This window comes from Colobus angolensis, unplaced genomic scaffold (genome assembly GCF_000951035.1).
Source record: "Colobus angolensis palliatus isolate OR3802 unplaced genomic scaffold, Cang.pa_1.0 Scaffold24, whole genome shotgun sequence".
NCBI lineage: Eukaryota > Metazoa > Chordata > Mammalia > Primates > Cercopithecidae > Colobus > Colobus angolensis.
This window is the reverse complement of record NW_012115599.1, coordinates 3,145,093-3,163,499: the sequence shown is the minus strand read 5'-3', so window position 1 is coordinate 3,163,499 and position 18,407 is coordinate 3,145,093. Positions and strand designations below refer to the sequence as shown.

The window sequence follows — 18,407 nt, the reverse complement described above, 5'->3', positions numbered from 1 at the left end:
TCCACATACCTTCACGGAAAAATTGAAAATTATTTTTAGACTTTCAGAGGCGAATCATGCTGTTAGGGAAATGGTTCTTTCAAATCCATGGCAATCAAAGAAGTGAATTTATAGCATTTTCCCCCACATGGACAGTAGCCCTGATACAACAATGCCAAACATCTGAATGACTGTCTTGCCATGTCACCATAAGCAAGTGACAGTGTCATCCACAGGGAATGGGATTCAAATTCAGTCTACATGCACCAGTGGCAGAGCACAATGCTTTACAGTGGGGTTCTTACTATAAGAACTTACTGCTCTTCATCCAATTTCCCCCAAGTCCTTTAAAAAGAACTTATCTGTTCACAGAGGAAGAACCCTGTTTTAGTTATAGGAGAGTTGAGGGGGTTCAATTGGCCAAAGTAGGACAGTTACTTGGATCGCATGCAGGCCAGGAGGCTCTTAGGGAGTTCAGATCTGGGCTAGAAGGTGTCTCTTTCTGCCGTTTGGGGGGAAGGTCACATGGTATGGATGGTTCTCCCACGCCACTGTTGGGTGCAGCCAACACTGTGCAGGGAGTCGTTGGAGCCAAGCCTGTCTCTGTGAAACCACTAATCCTTCTTGTCCTCTCTCCTCCTGCCTGCCTTCCGATGGAAATAAGCTCAGAAACCTCTCCACTTCCCAGCTCAGCCAGCCACAGAACAGCACATTCGTTCAAATGTTACCCTTTTCTCTGGCATATCTAGGCACAGTAGCTCAACCAGACATGAACCTACTGCCCGCCAAATCTGAGTTCTTGAATATATATTTTCTCCAGTCAGATACTGGTCAAAGTTTTCAGCCAACTTTTATCCAGAGCCGAAGAAAATGGCCTTTCCTTTCTAATAGCCTGTAGATTTGTTTGGACCACATGTCTGTGTCTGTAGCATTTGGTGCATGTTCTCAAGCCTGGAGCTAAGTGTGCCACATTCTACGCAAGGGAAGAAATGGCAGGATGGCTGGACACTTCTCCCAGCAATTCTGCACCAAGACAAAATAAAACTGGAAACATTAGCTCTTTGAATGCTCCCCTCTCCTTATTGAAAATCTCTCTTAAGGTGCTTTATCCAAAGATTTTTATGGAAATAAATTTTGTGTTGGAAACTTACTATTTGCTGTAGAGGAAACACTGTGTACAGCAGGCCATCAACTATGTTTCAGTACTGACATTTCAAAAAGGCCTCATAGCTCCCAAGCCACCATCCCATGCCCATCCAGTCTCCATTCAGCCACCAAAGGGATTTTCCTAAAATGCAATTCTGATGCTGACTCTATCCTGATTTAAAGGCTTCAGGGGCTCCAAACCCCTTCCATGACAAGTCTAACTCCTCCACACTTCCTACCAGTTTCCTTAGGATTCAGCCCTGCCTGCCTGTGAAGGCACCCCTCAACCCCCGAGCTTCCACGTCATGCTCTGGCAATGCCACATTGCTCAGTGGAACCCATCATGGCATTTCATGCATCCACACCTTTGCACACATTCTTCCCTCATAATGGCATGCCCTGCCAACCCTTTCATTCTACTGGAAAATTTCTCTTTGTTTTAAAACCCTAACAGCCATTGCTTCTCTCAGGGTTTCTCTGGTACCCAAGATAGTTAATAGCTGCTTCCTTATGCCACCTTGGTACCCTTGCCTGTTTTGCAATTTGTCTACACACCTCCTAGGCTCATGAACTTCTTGAGGGCAGGAACTATGCCTATCCTCATGCCCTTGGCCCAAGCTCAATGCATGTTTTTGGAATGCATGAGGAATAAACCAACTGATAGGTTTCATCTATCAATAGAAAGTGGGCCATGGCATAAATTCCAAAAATAATGCTGCAGCAAGACTCCATCCAACATTTTCACCTAAGTGAGGCCTCATTGTCAAGGGAATAAAGAGAGTGTGTTGAATGCAGAAGCAATCAACATCACCCCTGAAGTACAACTCGCACAGGAAAGGCTGCATCAGAGGTTGTGTTCACCATTCTCACAACATTGTTTGCCACTTATTATTCTAGTCATAACGATGGCTCTCTTTCAATGTCAGCATAATGCCTGGTGCTCGGTGGATCCTTAACAAATGCCACGAGAGGATAAATGAATGTGAAATATACTTTTTAAAAGAAGGCATGAAGGGATTGGCTTTTAAAGGCATTTCCCACATGACAGATTTTTCTGAGGCATCAGTGGGTTGCCCTCCTAAAATTTGACCCAATCAGGAAGTAGAACACAGATGGAGCCTGGGGTAGCAGTTAGGAATCTGCACTAGAGAGACACAGTGTCGGGTTTACCTTGGTACTAGGTCAGTTTCCTTCCTTCTCAAGAAATAGCCAACTATGGATGGTATTTCCTGCCCCAGCCAGAAGGCTCTTGCCTATCCTTTGTCAGAGGCACACTGTAGCATCACCACAGTCCACATTGACCGGGAACTTCATGTGCACTGATGACGATGAGCACAGGGAGTTCCCTACCTTTGCTTCAAGTGCTAACATTATGCAATGGAGACCAGTCATAAAGACAAGTCCTGGATGAAAACCACCACCCCTGAGGATTAAAGTTGTCTGGTCACCATAGTTGTTAAGAGCAAAGGCTCTGGACTCCGATTGACCTGGATTCAAATCCAGAATCCAGATCTTTCTAGCCAAGTCAGCTGGGACAAGTCAATTATCTTTTTAGGGGGTCAATTTCCTCACCCACAAAATGGGAATGATCTTACCCACCTCAAAGGATTACTGTGAGGGTTAAAGGATGTAATGTATGTGAAGCCTGCACAGTGTCTATAGATAGTAAGTGCTCAAAAGTGGGAAACCATGATTAAGAACTCTCAAAAATAGCTTCACAATAGTCAGATGAAAAGGAAAAATATTCTTTCAAGACACTGTGCTTTTAAGAGAATGGATTGTCTAATTTTTAGGAGCCAACAATGCTCATTAATCAATGCCCCACGGAAGAACATGAGAAGACAGTGGTGGCATTTAAAACGATAACTGTGGCCATTACCAGGCCCCAGGATGGACAGATAGGGACAGGGACAGGGACACCCAGCATTTCTCTGAGAGCTGGTGCAAGAAGATTAATCCTGAAGGGCTCATTTCTGATTCTCCTCTGCTGGACCTAGAGTGACTCAGAATTGGAACCTCAGAGGGTGCAAATCAAGGTGCCAAGAGTAAGATGCCAGTTTCGGTCTGTAAGCAAGTGTTTCTGGGGGTGAGGGAAGGTCAGGGGACACCTTACTGCTGGACAGGAGTGAGGCAGGTACAGTGCATTGCTCCAGGTGTCATGCAAAGCTAGAAAGTCATAGCATTCCCTCTGTTGTTTTGATCCTCCTTATACAACCCAAAGCCAACAGAGGATTTCAACTTCCCCAAATTTCTACCCTGAGCATTAAACAACTTTTTCCTATGCTAAATTTGGTTTTAGTTTTGAAGTGCCTAAGACGCACCATACAAAGGGGTCAGGTTCCTGGCCTCTTATGTTGATGAAACCATCCCCAGTCCTCAGCTTACATGGCTTGCCCTTATGCCTGCCACCTCTTATAGCTCTTCCATCCATCATTCAAGAGGTTCCATGAAGAAAGTTCAGGGTTAATGTTTGGGGAAGTACAAGCTAAGCCATCAGCCCTTGGGAACAAAGATTACTTTCTGTTGGAGGGGTCAATTTGGCTGGTTGCTTTGAGCAGCAGGGCAGGGACCCAAAGTGGAAAAGAGAAGAGATTTTTAAATGTAGAGATAGCTCCATCTGAAGGAGATTGGATTCCTGCGAAGAAATGGACCTTACTCAGGGGAAGCCTCGACCTGTCTGATTTAGTCTGAGCCTGTGAGAGATCACGGCCCATTTCTGGCCTTCTTGCCCTAGGCTCAGATTGGTGGGCAGCATCTAAACAAAGGTGGCCCACAACTAGGCAGTGTTGTGTAGCAGAAGGAGCGCTGGACTGGAAGTCAGGAGACCTGAATTCGAGTGCAGGCTCTGCCGCTAACTAGCTGTGTGACCTTTGGCAAGTCACCTGATTTCTCTGGGGCAACTGTAAAACAAAGGGTTGGTCGGGCGATCTCTAAGTTCCCCTTCCGAGTGTGGTCCAGGGTCCTACTCTATCCCTCCTTGGCCCTGTGCTTGCAGGGACAGAGATGGGAGAAGGGAAGGGGAGGAGAGAGAGGAGGCAGGAGGGAGCCCACGAGTGTCGTGAATCAGGACTCCACTTTCTCCTTCTTTTTGCTCTTTTTCAGAAAGGAGGGGGTTCGGAATTTCTTTTTCTTCTTTGAGGGAGACTTGGAAGGTGAGCCCTCTGGGGACATGGGGCCGCTGGTGACCGACTCGGTTTTGTCCTTAGAGGTATCAACATCCGTGTCAGCACTGGTGGTCATCTGGCTCAGGCCTTTGCTGAGGATTTCCTCTGCCGTCTGCTCCTCCTCCCTCCCGTTGACCACTACCCCTTCCGGCTGGGTTGTTTCGGGCTCTGTGGTGGCGGCTTTGCTTGTTTCTGTCTTCTTAGTATCTTCTAGAAAAAAATCAGAAGATATGATCATAAGATTTCATTCAGGTGACAGCTTCCACCTGGGGCTAACAGAACCATTTCTAGAGAATTCTATAAAGTCAATCCAGAGTGAGGGGAGGGTCAGCCTGATGTTGAGGGATGGCTTCCAGAGACAGATGGAAGGACTGCGTTCTGATCTGCACCCCCTTCCATGTGACCTGTCCTGGGAACACCCCCTTGCAGGCCGGCAGCTCTGGGCTCTTGTCTATGAATTTAGATGGATATTAATGTCTGAATGTGGCAGGGGGCCCAGCTGGGGTCCAGCTCAGTTTTTGTAGGCAAGAAAGAAGAAACAGACACAGAGGAAGGGGAAGGCATAAGATGTACAGCTTGGTGGAGACATCTAAGACTTGCTGTAACCAGTTCAGATTCACCAATAAAAATATGGAAATTATATGTTCTCAAACCCATTTCATTTTCTACACCAGTGAGGAACTCCAAGAAATATGGAGAATATCTTCCCAGTAGGCAGAGGGAGAGTGGAATTTCTTATATAACATGGACCCCGTATTTCCCAGACATGTTAGTCAAAATAGGAAGACCCCTGGTCAGCCCATTCTAGCAGCCACTGGGGCCCCCAGGTCTTTATTCCACCTGGGAATCTGTCGGGATCGCTGGCATATTCAAGGCCAGAGTTGCTCAGGCCCCAGAAACCAAACCCTCCTTCCGCCCTTTCTCCCCCTCCCCACTCTCACTCAACCTTGCTTCCACGCAGCCTTTCAGATGCCTGGATGGGGTGAGAGTCAGGGAGATTGTAAAACCACAGACTGAAAAGTAGAAAGCAAGGTAAATATCATCTGATGCCCCTCCTCCTCGCTGTACAGCTAAGAAGGCTGAAGAACACAGTACCATGGTGGGTATACCTCGGCTTACCAACTTCCGGTTCAGTTTCTTCTCACCACGGGAACTGAAAGGAGTGTGTGTGAGTGAGCGTGTGTGAGGGTGTGCAAGTGTGTGTGTGAGGGTGTGCAAGTGTGTGAGTGAGCGTGTGTGAGGGTGTGCAAGTGTGTGTGTGTGAGTGGGCAGGTTGTGTGTGGTGTGTGTGTGTAAGTTTGAGTATGCAAGTGAGTTTGTTTGCCATGAGTGTGTGTGAGTGAGCATGAGTGTGTGATGTGTGTGGTGTGGGCATGTACAAACCAGTGTGTGTGACAGTGAGTGGTATATGAGTGTGGGAGTGAGCGTCTACAAATGTCTTTGTGTGTGCAAGTGTGTGTGAGTACACATGAGCATATGCGAGGATGTGAATGTGAGTGAGCGTGTCACACACCTGCGTGGTGCATGTGTGATGGGCACATATGAATGCAGTGTGTGTGTGTTGCCACATCACAAGAAGGAACCTGGCGTGCTGGGGTGTATGAGATCGTGGGTGATGCGGAAGGTATAGTCAGTGTTACAGGGACAGTGAGTGAAGGACTCAGTATTAGGAAAAACCTGGGGTCCTAACAGGGGTGAAGTCTGGGGAAGTGCATGGTTACATGGAGGATGGGACAGAGTAGGGTAACTTGTGGACAGTTAGAGTGGACTAGTGAACTACCTGGGCCAGATCTCCCTGTAACAAAGTCTTCATAACTCCTGACACTGCTGGGCAAGTCAAAGTGCACCTCCAGACCACTGTGGAGCACCAGCTCCCTCTTGGTAGCAAAGACTTTGGCCACTGCTCCCAGTCTTCCCACTGCCCAGCCCATGTTCTGTCATCCTCATCCAGCCTCCTCTCTCGTTCTGCCACGTAATCCTGTGGCCATCACCTGGCAGTACTCTTGAGTGCCATAAACCAGGCTGGACACAACCATCTCTCTGTCCACTCTCCTATTCCCACTTCACCTGCTTTTTGCCATATCAAGCTGCCGGTCACTGGACCTCTCACTATCATCCCAGCCTGTTCCCCTCTGGAAGGCCCTTCTCTCTCCTCTGTGTCCCCAGCCTTCACTCCATATAATGAATCAGCTTGAGTGTTACTTCTTCCTTCAAGTCTCTCCTGATCCTCATTCCCACTTCCAGGTAGAGTTTATCACTCCTTCCTTTCTGCCTCTGCTTTCTAAACTTCCATCCTAGCGACTTCAAAACGATTACGTATTTTTTTTTTTTCCCCTGACACGGAGTCTTGCTCTGTCACCCAGAGCTGGAGTGCAATGGCGGGATCTCGGATCACTGCAATCTCTGCCTCCCAGGTTCAAGCAGTTCTCCTGCCTCAGCCTCCCAAGTAGCTGGGATTACAGGCGCCCACCACCACGCCCAGCTAATTTTTGTATTTTTAGTAAAGATGGGGTTTTGTCATGTTGGCCAGGATGGTCTCGAGCTCCTGACCTCATGATCCGCCCACCTCGGCCTTCCAAAGTGCTGGGATTACACGCATGAGTCACTGCGTCCAGCCCACACTTGTTTTTTATGCCTATCTCCTCCCCCTTCTAAACTGAAATAAATTAGGGCAAAACTATGTCTAATGACCTATGTTACTAGCTCACAGAAGGCACTAGAGAAAAGGTCTGTGGAATCCATGAATGGTTGAAGGTATGAGGAAATAAATGAATATGTGGATGGATTTATTCTAACCAAGCTAATACCATCACCTAATCTTTTCTTGTCTATCCCAGCCTGAGCCTTCTAAGCTGAACTGGATCCACTCATGTAAATGAGCACCAGCCTTGAGTGCTGGCCTTTGTCTCCTCTACCTACTGCTCTGGTCTTCCCTCTCATCTTCCTTGGCTATCCATGGCTCTGCAACTTCAACCTAGACCCTCACTGCAGGGCCTTCACTTGAATGACACATTAGGATGCATTTCTCAAGCTTCACTCTTGGCGCTCTCCTCTGAGATGGTTTGGGCACTTGCTTTCTAGCTCCATGAAGACAACTATGGATAAGAGGGGCTCTCACTTTCTGTCCAAGTGTCATTTCCTGCCTGGTAGCAACAAGTATCCTCACTCCAATGGCATCCTTCAACCATGCCCTTCATCCATGTCCCTTTGCCCATACCTGCCCTGCTGTCAACCTAAGCAACAGCCTTAGTCCCTGTTGTGTGTCTAGTTTAGGAGAGCAACACTCAAGGTTCTTTTCACCATGTAGAAAGTGGGGGCAACAGATAGTGCATCTGCCATGATTCAGAGAGGTTCCACATCATGGTTTGAGGAATCATGACAAATGGAAAATGGGGCTTAGAGGAGCCAGGTTCCTAACTAAGGTCATTACTCCCTCAACTACAGAGTCAGAGACCACTGGAGGGTTCCACTGGCCAAGAGAAGGTACAGGGCTCCAGAAATCAACATGTGTTAGGCCACTGGAAAGTACTGAGGACAGGCTCTGACAGCCTAGACCCCTCCTCTGTCAACAGGTTGAAGACCAGGCTGGGAGAGGCCCCAGGAACTAGGGTCAGATGGGAACTCACCTTCTAGCCTCTTCTAAGAAAAACCTCTGACTTTGTCTCCTGAATAGGGGGAACTTGGAGCTCTGGGAATAGGGGATATTCTGGGAGTGAGTAGAGTGGGACAGAAGCTGGAAAATGGGGGCTGTGTCCAATGATGGTGACTGGAAAGCTGGGGGAGAGACAGGAGGCATTAGGAGAACAGGTGGCAGGAGCAAGACTAGACTCGGAAGTCAGGGCCCACACCCAGACCCTGTGGGTTGGGAGACAAAGGACTAAAAGGCTTCTAGAGGTTGGAAGAGGAGGGGGGCTTCTGTGGGAGGCGCAGAGCTGGTTTGGACACTCTGCCTCTCCAACTTGATTTCTCACTAGCCCACAGCCTCCAACCACTGGCTGTCTCTTGGCCACCAATGAACATGTGGTGGTTAATTTTAATGTGTCAACTTGACTGGCTAAGGGATGCCCACATAGTTGGTAAAACAATACTTCTGGGTGTGTCTGTGAGGGTGCTTCTAGAAGAGATTAGCATTTTTTTTGGAGGGGGGGTGGAATTTCATTCAAACTCCACCTCCTAGGTTCAAGCGATTCTCCTTCCTCAGCCTCCCGAGTAGCTGGGATTACAGGTGCATGCCACCACGCCCAGCAAATTTTTGTATTTTTAGTACAGACAGAGTTTCACCATGTTGGCCAGGCTGATCTCAAACTCCTGACCTCAGGCGATCTACCAGCCTCAGCCTCCCAAAGTGCTGGGATTACAGACATGAGCCACCGCGCCCGTCCAGGATTAGCATTTGAATCAGTAGTCTGAATATAGAAGATCTGCCCTCACCAACATGGTTGGACACCATCCAATCTGTTTAGGGCCCTCTCACATAGAACAAAAAGGTGGAAGAAGGGCAAATTCTCTCTGTTCTTGAGCCAGGACACCCATCTTCTCCTGCCCTCAGGCCAGGAGCTCCTGGTTCGCAGGCCTCAGGCTCAGACTGAGTTACACCACTGAACTGTCCTGTTCTCCAGCTTAGAGACAACATACTCTTCAGCCTCCATAATCACATGAGGCAATTCCCCTAGGGAGTCTCTTCTTATCCCTCTACATATCCTGTTGGTTCTGTTTCTCTGGAGAACCCTAATACAGTCCCCTTCCAGGAATGCCAGCTCCCCCAGCTCCCTAGGCACCACCTCTGCACAACCCATTCCATTCCTCTCTGCCGCTCCAAGCATGTACCTATCCAAGGTCTGGCTCAAGCCACACTGTATCTGGACAGCCTCCCCTGACATTGGACAATGAGCTCGCCTTCCTCTAAACCCACTGCTCATATATTCATTTTACACTTGTATGTGTCATTTATCTTTTTTTCTTTTGAGAGTCTATTCATCACCCAAGTACACTGCTCATGACAGAAACTCTGTCTTTTACTTCTCTGACAATCATCATGCAGCTCAGTGACAACATGTTCAAGCCATGTTTACTGCTGCTGACGTTTGTCAAGTGAGGCCAGATTGAAGACTCAACAGAGGGTGCCTTGCATCAGCTCAGCAGCTGGGCTCTTCTGTGGCCGTGCACTGGGGTAAAGACATGGAGAGGGAATATGGACCTTGTGTAACTGAAGGAGCAAGGCTGCCTTTCCTCCCTGGCCTGCTGACATCTCAGGCTCAAACACATGACCTCTTGCCTCAAGCCCCCCAGCTTTGAGAAGTCTTCTCTTTGCAGCAGAGAAAACACCAGTGGAGGGCCTAGAAACAGCATTTGCTGATGCACTTCTGAACACAAGGTCACTCTGACACATCCTGACCTATATTCCAAATGCATGGAGAATTGGTCGCTGCCATGTACTGCTTTTATTTCCCTGTTGAAACGGCAGTGCCATACCATTGCATAGAGAGGTCATAGAGAGATTCATTAAAGACCTTGGAAAAAAAAAACAAACCATGTTCTATGTTGACACAAAGGCTGAGCACTCATGCAGCAACAGTCAAAAAGGCCCAAAGGTGCTCAAAGAACAGAGCACAAAGGAAGAAGAGCAACAAGCTGAGCTGCCCATGGCTGACCATTGAGCTGGATGCTGGCCATGCAGAGAGGTTTGCAACAGAGTTTCTGTCTGGGTTTAAATTCTCAAACATCAGTGTCTGAAAGAATCACCCAGAGAGCTAGTGAAAATGCAGCTTCCTAGTGTTGTCCTCACAAAAAACTGAAACAGAAGGTGGGCCAAGGAATAGATATTTTTAACAAGTCCCCAGGTAATTCTGATACAAAAGGCCCATTGGCCACACATTGAGCAATGTTAAGTTTAGAATGCTATGTTTTCTGCGACTTTTACTTACCCCCCAAAACTGAGAGTACCACTGATAAAAAAGAAAGTAGAGCTTCTCATAAATGGATGCAGTGGACTCTGTGCCTCCCATCCACTCACCACAGCTGGGATATAAATGTTCCTCTAAGTACCCAAATATACTTTCAGTAGCTGGTACAGCTTGTGTGCACATATGACCCTAATGAACCATCCCTCCGGGTATCCACACTGAATCTGGGCTGGCCCTGTGGCTGGCAAAACCAATAGAATGCAGTGGAAGTGCCGCAGAGCAGGCCTCAGGCCAAAGACTTAAGAAGGCCTAGCAACTTCTATTTTCACAGTTTTGGGAGCCTTATACCAAACATGTATAAAGTCCAACTACCCTGATGGAAAACATGTAGAGAGGCCACATGGATGGGTCCTGAGACCACACAGAGGGAGAGAGAGAGAGAGAGAGAGACAGAGAGACAGACAGACAGACACCCAGCCATCTCAGTGTCCCAGCTGAGCCCAGCCTTCTAGCTGCCCCTGCTGAGGTACCAGGCATGTAAGTGCACCATCTTGGAAGTTCCAGCTTAGTCAAGTTCCCTACTGACTGTAGCCCTCCGCGGATATCACATCGATCAGAAATCATCCAGCTAAGCCCCATCAACCCCAGTCAACCCACAAAAGAACCAGTTTCCGTAATACTAGTTCTTTTTTTTTTTTTTGAGACGGAGTCTCACTCTGTCGCCCGGGCTGGAGTGCAGTGGCCGATCTCAGCTCACTGCAAGCTCCGCCTCCCAGGTTTACGCCATTCTCCTGCCTCAGCCTCCCAAGTAGCTGGGACTACAGGCGCCCGCCACCTCGCCTGGCTAGTTTTTTGTATTTTTTAGTAGAGACGGGGTTTCACCGTGTTAGCCAGGATGGTCTTGATCTCCTGACCTCGTGATCCGCCCGTCTCGGCCTCCCAAAGTGCTGGGATTGCAGGCTTGAGCCACTGCGCCCGGCCAATACTACTTCTTATTCTTCACCATGACTTAACCAAATATTATTGCTGCATCACAGTGGCTTAAAACATCAAGTGCTGTATTAGCTCTTACAATTTGGAGAACATGGTAGATAAAAAGGACTAACTTACGTAAAGCATGTTACAAAGTACTTTATATTCAGTAGCTCATTTTATCCTGACAACATGCTGTAGGTTAGGAAAGGCAAAGATTCATGTTATTCCTGTCCAGCAGTGTTTTTAAATGACTTCTTTGAGATGGCTACGTTAGTTAGTAGCAGAGCTGATCATGTGATGTCAAACACAGGGCTATTTCTTTGTGGGCATAGCCAGTTGCCCTGAGGGTTCAGCAGAGGATAAGGTGAGCTGGGACAAGGTCCGACAGGAGCTAAAGAGAAGGTAATAGCACAGATGGCCAGATGCAAAGGCTCTCTTTGATGGCGAGCCTTCAGAGAGGCTGATGGGGTAGGAGTCAGGTAGACAGATGAGGAGTGACACTGAGGTGACTCAGCATAAGAGGATTTGAGGTCATGGTAGCAAATGGTTGAAAAAAGCCATCCCCGATCTGATGGGTGGGCGAGATGTGAAACAGCAGAGACTTGCATGGCGGGTCAGCTCTGTCTGCCTAGGAGCTGGGCAAGCCTGTGAGGAGCCTGGCCAAGGCTTCACACCAGGCTCCCCACCCAACTACAGCTTGTGTCCTCGTCATGCAGGGTCTGCTCCAAGGTGCCATGCTCCCTAGCTCTGTCTGTTACAGGAAGTGGGTTATGGGAAGTGTCCTCAAGACAACTCTTCTAACAACTCAACAGTGGGCCCCTCCAGGGGAAGAATGAAAAACCCTGCTATAGGGTGTAAAATGTCAGGCAGTGGGTAAATAGCTATCCCACCCACTGCACGCCCCTCCTGGCCCTTGTCCCACTCCTCCATGAGCCTCCTCTCCAGCCCTGGATTTCCTTCCTGCAGCTGGAACACATGTCCTGAAGACCCTAGCAGACCAGGCCCTCTATGCATCCTTATAACGCAGTTCAGGCTCTAGCCCAAAACCTAGATGAGGCAACAGGCTCCTTCAAGGGGCCCGTGCATTAGGAAGAGTGAGCGCCTGAGAGCCATAAGCACTCTACCGCCGGGAGTGCCTGAGAGCTGGCCCTACTGCCTGCAAACTCTTGGGAGCTTGTTGCTTCTGGGCGTATGTGCCTGTGTGTTTGTGTATGTGGGTGGCCTATGTGTGTATATCCACATCTCCCATAGAGAAGCCTAATCCATGCATAGTGCATGTGGAATTGGCCATGAATTTTACAGCCAGAAAACTTCCCAAAGGCAGAGTTATGAGTCGCAAAAGAAAAACATGGGGAGAAATCTATTTCTTTTGAAAGAAAAAAAAAAATCCTCCCTCCCCCATTGCAAGGGTTGCGGTGAGTTAGTAAACAGCCTCTCTATACTTACTACAGAGACAAGTATTCAGAATCGGAGGAAACTCCTTTGATGAAGGCACAAATGGGAAGAGAAAGGAAGACGTTGTGGAGACAGGTTGACAACACCACAGTGAGACACAATGAACACAACAGTTGGGGGACATCCGCTTGGGCTCTGGCCTCAAGCAGATGGGTTTCCTCTGGCAATGCTGCACATGAGGCAGTAGTTTGCTTGTGGAGGGAGCTCAGGGTTGGGGATTCTATTGGAATCCACATGTGTTCTATCCCAGAGGGAGAAGATTCCAATAGGCCACCATATTGCTGCTCTCTGGATAGTAGGACGGCTCTGTCTGGTGGGGGTCTCCAGGGTACCTGGGATGGAGTGTTCATGCCCTGGAGTGATTCCAGGAGCTCAGTAAAGATACTTTTATGATTTAGGTGGCCAAGAACTGTAATTTTTATCCACTTCATGTATATTATTAACCATAACCGTAATTGCATCTTAAATTATTTAAGTCCTGCTTTTACTCTTTCAAAGTATGTTTTCACCTACATTTCCCTTATACATGTATGAAAAGGGAATATATTAGGAGCCCTATCTGACAGTCAATGAAACTGAGGCACAGAGATGCTATCTGATTTGCTAAAATTAGCAGTTATTACTAGTTAGCAGTTCAGTTGGGCCTAGAACTCAGTTCTTGAAGCTAGTATCTCTCTACTGAAGCTGTTTTCAACCTGGACCCACTTTAGAGATGTGAAAACTCCAGGCTGTACTCCTCAACCCACCTGACTCAAGACTTTTCTGAGTTTTCCTTAACTCAGAAAAGCTGGGAGTGGGATCAAGCCTGTTAAAGCTCCAGGTGATTCCAATGTGCCGCTAAGGTTGAGTATGACATCATTACCCTCACCTGGGAAATTCAGCCTCTCAGGCCACATCCCAGACTTAATGAGCAGAATCTTCAGTTTCACAAGATCCCCACATGGTCCCTATACACGTTAAAGTCTGAGAAAGGGGCTAGTGCATCTGGAAAGGCCTAACAGCCCCAGCCAGGTCTGAGTTGAGGCAAGGAGCCGGGGGCCACTTATTCTTCATTGCTTACACTGGGTTTAAGCTGCAAGGTGTAGTGTTATAGCTTGTGAGTGAAACAACGGGAAACTCGATAACCCCTATTTCTGATTCCCTAGAAATAGCAGAGGGGAAAGATTTTCAGATTGGGGCAACACGGGCAGAAGGCAGGGCACCTTCCCAGCCTGCAGATGCACCCCTCTCCCTCCCTCCCAGCCTGCTCAGCTGGACTCACCCTCTAAAGACTTGGAAGGAGAGACTAAAGGGCTCTTTGTCTCTGCCTCCTTCGCTGGGCTCTGCACCGGAGAAGCAGGTGCAGACTTTGCAGGTGAGCCAGGCTCTTCTGGGGCAGTTTCTTTCTCTCCTGAAAAAAAACAGAAAACCACCTCAGGATAGAGGTCAAATAGAGAAGAGATGGGCAAGGAAATAAAGCCTTCTAAAAATTACTGTTTTCTATGTGGTCATCAGTCCTTCTGGCTGATAATGAACCTTCTGGCTGAAGTTAGCCGCTCCCCCTAACCTTTTTAGATTTCTGCTACTTCCCTGGGAAGGCCAATGGGAGAGGGCGGAGTCATGTTTCCTTCATCGAAACACACCTACCAATATGTTACTCCAGATGTGGAGGACAATACCGCAGGAGAACTTGCACACGGCCAGACCAGAGCCTGGCTCTCATTCCTGTCCTGTCTCTGAAGAGAACCAGCCAGGAGCTTTATGTTGTGAGCACAGAGCACATCAACAGGTAAGAGGTGGACCCACAACCACCAACTCCCTTTATTTATTTTTTGCTGACTCCCCTTAAAAACACCCATGATTTCTTTGCATGTAACTATTGTTTAATTCATCAAATTTACATTTTCTGTCCAAGCAATCCCTAGAGATATAAAGTGCCATGTTCTTCTATTTGCTTTTCAGTTGGCACATTAGAGCCCCAAGCAAGCCAGCAAGGGATTTTTTGGTTTTTGTTGTTGTTGTTTGAGACGGAGACTCCCTCTGTCACCCAGGCTGGAGTGCAGTGGGTATGATCTCAGCTCACTGTAACCTCCACCATCTGGGTTCAAGCAATTCTCCTGCCACAGCCTCCTGAGTGGCTGAGATTACAGGCGCGCACCACCATGCCTGGCTAATTTCTGTATTTTTAGTAGAGACAGGGTTTCACCATGTTGGCCAGACTGGTCTCAAACTCCTGACCTCAAGTGATCCACCCGCCTCAGCCTCCCAAAGTGCTGGGACTACAGGCCATGCCTGGCCAACAAGGGTTTTTTTAAGTGCCTGCTTTGTGTCCAGGAAGGTAGCTGACTTGGGATGAGGAGGGGAGATGGTGGAAGACCCTGCCCTGAGGGTGTGACAGTCTAGCCCAGTGGACACAACCAAAAGCTGAATTATGTGTCTCAGACCCCAAGTGGTCAGGAAGCAAAGAGAAGGGGCAGCCCAATTTAGGTGGAATAGAGAGGGTGAGAGGGTGGCCTTCCTAGCTGGAGAGGGGTTTGAGAGGAAGCCGGAAGTGTGGATGACTGACCAGGCTAGCCAAGAAGGGGAACCATGCCAGGAAGAGACAAAGGTAGCAACAAGGGCACATAAGCTACTGTGAGTGAATATTTGGGAGTCAACACGGAGAGACGGGCTTCACTCCAGATTCTGAAATAAAGGAGTGAGAAAAAGACATAAAGGTGTCAGCTGGTGGAGGGTTTTGATTGCCTGGCTAAAAGGCTTATACTAGACCTGGTGGGAAATAATAATGATGACTATGATCATTATTATAGCTAAAACTGATCTGGTGTTTACTGGCCTAAGCCATATTTCTAGGCATTTCTCTAAGCACATTACAAGTATTAACTCCTTTATGAGAGGGTCAAGTGACATCATGAAGGAACTGAGTAACTGTCAGGAACAGAGCAATGAAGGGCATTTTTGCGATCAATGGAACTGCGGTAGATACATTCTTTGATGATAAGCAGGAAGGTCCCCTCTTGGTGGTCCTGAGCTCTCCCCTCCACCCTGGGGACTTAGAAGCAAGGGTGCCTCAGGGTCATTTACCATCAAGTTCTAGTTTCTTCCTCTCCACCTCTTTCTTGTACTCCTCCAACTCCTGGTCAGTGAGTTGGCTGAAGGGGTTGGGCACCGTCTCCTCTGAATCATCTTTGGTATCCTCGTCGCCCTTGGACATCAGCTGGCTCTCTGTAGACTGAAAGTTAACCACAGAGGGTGTGTCGCTCTCTGAACGCCGCAGTTGGGGCGCAGGCCCCAGCTTCCTTTTAGATTCATGTGGCTGCAAGCGGTCTTGCTAGGGACAGCATGGCATGCAGCTCCTTGGAAATAGCTCAGGGCCTTGGGGTAGGGGTTGTTCATTCCTCCCCATTGCTACCTCACCCCTAGACCCAGATTTTTGCAACTGGCTGGAGGAATATAGGGGGTCCACAGTCTGCCCCTGAAATAAAATCAAAGGATGCTCCCGAGCAGAAGGAAGACACACCTTTATTGCAATCCCTTCTATGGACACTTCCAAGCCATCACTATGCAAATACAGTTGGTGGCCCAAAGGCAGTCAGCCAAAGCCCAGCAAGCATAGCATTGGCTCAAGCAAGCTTCATGCCAGCCATTCCCCACCACTGCCCTCCCCGCCCGCCCCCACAGCAGTGCAAGCCACAACACACAGCATTAAGTTATATGCACAACACACAGCAGCTTCAGTGCTCAGTCCAAACTGTTAGTCCTGTTTCGCACACAGTCGTAAGTGACAAAGGGGCCAAGGTTCCTGAGTCTCAGATCTTCAACCTGCCTGTACCGCAGGTCCCTGCAGGGATACTGGCAAAATCACTGGGTTTTGTCACCTCTGTGGAGCCCCTGGCTCTAAGGAGTTGACCAGCCGGCCCTTGCATAAGCTTTAGGAATTCTTTGACCCCTCTAGCCCAAGATAGGGACTAAAATTCAGACTCCACAGCCCTTTTTCCTAATTCAGCATCCTCATCTTGGCCTTTGAGGATGCAGCGCTCTGAAGCTGAGGAGCAAAGAGAATGAAGCCAAAGGGAGGTGAGCCTGGAGCCTGCCAGTCCTCCCTGCCCTGGCCCGCCAGGTCTTCTGGCCCCTGGGCCCCTTCCAAAAGGGAGGCCACAGCAGGCTTAATGTAGGGAATCATGGAGTCAACCGAGAATCCAAGACCAAAAACCCAAGAAGAGGGACTCTGAGAAGAGCACTTGGTATAAATGGCAGGAGAGATTTTTGTTTGTTTTTTAAGTTTTGCTTATTGTACTAAACTCTCACCTCCCCCTAGAACATGGCTATTCCTATCCTTGACCCTACGGGATGTTCAGTATTCTGCATCTTGGCTGAGTTGGGGTTGGGGGGAGGTAGGTGTGATGATGCAACTTTCGCACTTCTCCTGCCAACGGGCACCCACCCTGTGGGCTGCAGTCTTGATCTGAAATCACTGCATCATCACAATTTGCCCTGTAGAGAGGAGCATTTCCTGTAGTTCCCCGAGTTTTACTGCTAAGGAAAATGTCATGTCCATTGCTACCTTGCAAGGAGCAGCAGTGATTTCAAACACATGCCAGAATTCTGAACTTTACCCCTTTTGCTAAGCACTAGACAAAACATTGTTCTATCTCAAGCACAAAAACAATGACAATACTTTCTAACTCAATGTGGGTTTGTGTGGGCAATCTTGTCCCTTCCCATCCTATAGGAGCATAGGGCTTGTCTACATGCCCCTCTCTATGGGTACATGATCATTTTCCCAGAGCTCTGGCTGGATGACATCATACCAGGCACAGAGGTCAGAGACACTCAGGGCTGGGCACACCTGGGGCACCTGGGAGTCTCCAGCCCCAAGCCTATGAGTCCCCACTTCATGGGGTAGTAAGGGAGGACAGAGTGGAGTTCCATGGCAGGAGGTACAGAAGCTGGCCACATCACTCCTGCAGGCAGGCTGGGCTGCTGCTCCCCTGCCCAGTGCCCACCAGGGCCATCAGACATTGTCCTCCCTGGTCCTCACAGCACCCCTGTGAGGTGGGCCTCCATTCTGCAGCAAGAGCACCGGCACCCAAGATCACAGGGGAAGATGGGTATGAGGACTCAAGGGTCCTGCAGCCCAGCCCCAGGCACAGAAGACCCCGAAGGCAAACACGTTTCCCCGCCAGTCAGGGGCAGCCTCTGCTGTACCGGACTTCGGCTCTTCTCGGCAATGACACTCGCCAGGAGCTGGGACTGAGGTCCCGCTGACTTCACATCTTGTCGGTTTTGTTCTCGAATCTGTGTGGAAAGTGGAGAGGGAGGGTGAGCTGGCTGTTCGGGGTCAGCGTGGAGTTTGGGAGGGGGCATACTGGTGTGCCTGGGGTCTGGAAAGGTCCTCCAGTGGTGTGGGAGCCCGTCTCCTATCCTAGTGCAATCCTTGCAGTCTAAGGGGGGGCCTCCAAGTCTGTTCCAGGGTGAATTAGCAATTTATGTAAAGCACCAGATTTTCATGAAACCAGAAGGAGCTGTAAACTATGAAAAGTAAAATGAGGCATAGTTGATCCTAAGAAGCCCATGAGGAATTTGTTTTAAATACAGATTCTAGGCACCCACCCCTTCCCACCATTGAATCTGAATGTCTGGGGAGAGGGGAGAGGGAAGGAGGGTGGTAGAGGAGGGTGACCCATGAATCTAAATTTTCAACAAGTGCTGTAGGGTATCCAGGCCCACACACTGTAACACTATCCTGTGAGTGATCTGACCTGTTAGAGGTGCCTGCTACAACTGCAGTTTTAAAGTAACATTA

At 48.6% G+C, this 18,407-nt stretch overlaps 1 protein-coding gene across 4 annotated transcripts in view; it reads right to left on the bottom strand.

Moving 5' to 3' along the window:
* Positions 1–1,080: 1,080 nt before the first annotated feature.
* ADD2 (adducin 2 (beta)) overlaps positions 1,081–18,407 on the bottom strand; it is a 109,973-nt gene continuing 92,646 nt past the window's right edge. For 2 of the 4 annotated variants that reach the window (XM_011945220.1, XM_011945219.1), the window contains 4 exons: positions 17,810–17,899; positions 15,686–15,833; positions 13,884–14,012; positions 1,081–4,499 (listed from right to left, as the gene is read on the bottom strand). In XM_011945220.1, coding sequence (XP_011800610.1) covers positions 4,189–4,499; positions 13,884–14,012; positions 15,686–15,833; positions 17,810–17,899 — 678 coding nt within the window. In that variant the 3' untranslated portion in view covers positions 1,081–4,188. Of the gene's footprint in view, positions 4,500–13,883; positions 14,013–15,685; positions 15,834–16,098; positions 17,900–18,407 lie in introns of those variants that run through there. The other 2 variants (XM_011945222.1, XM_011945223.1) reach the window with 2 other exon arrangements.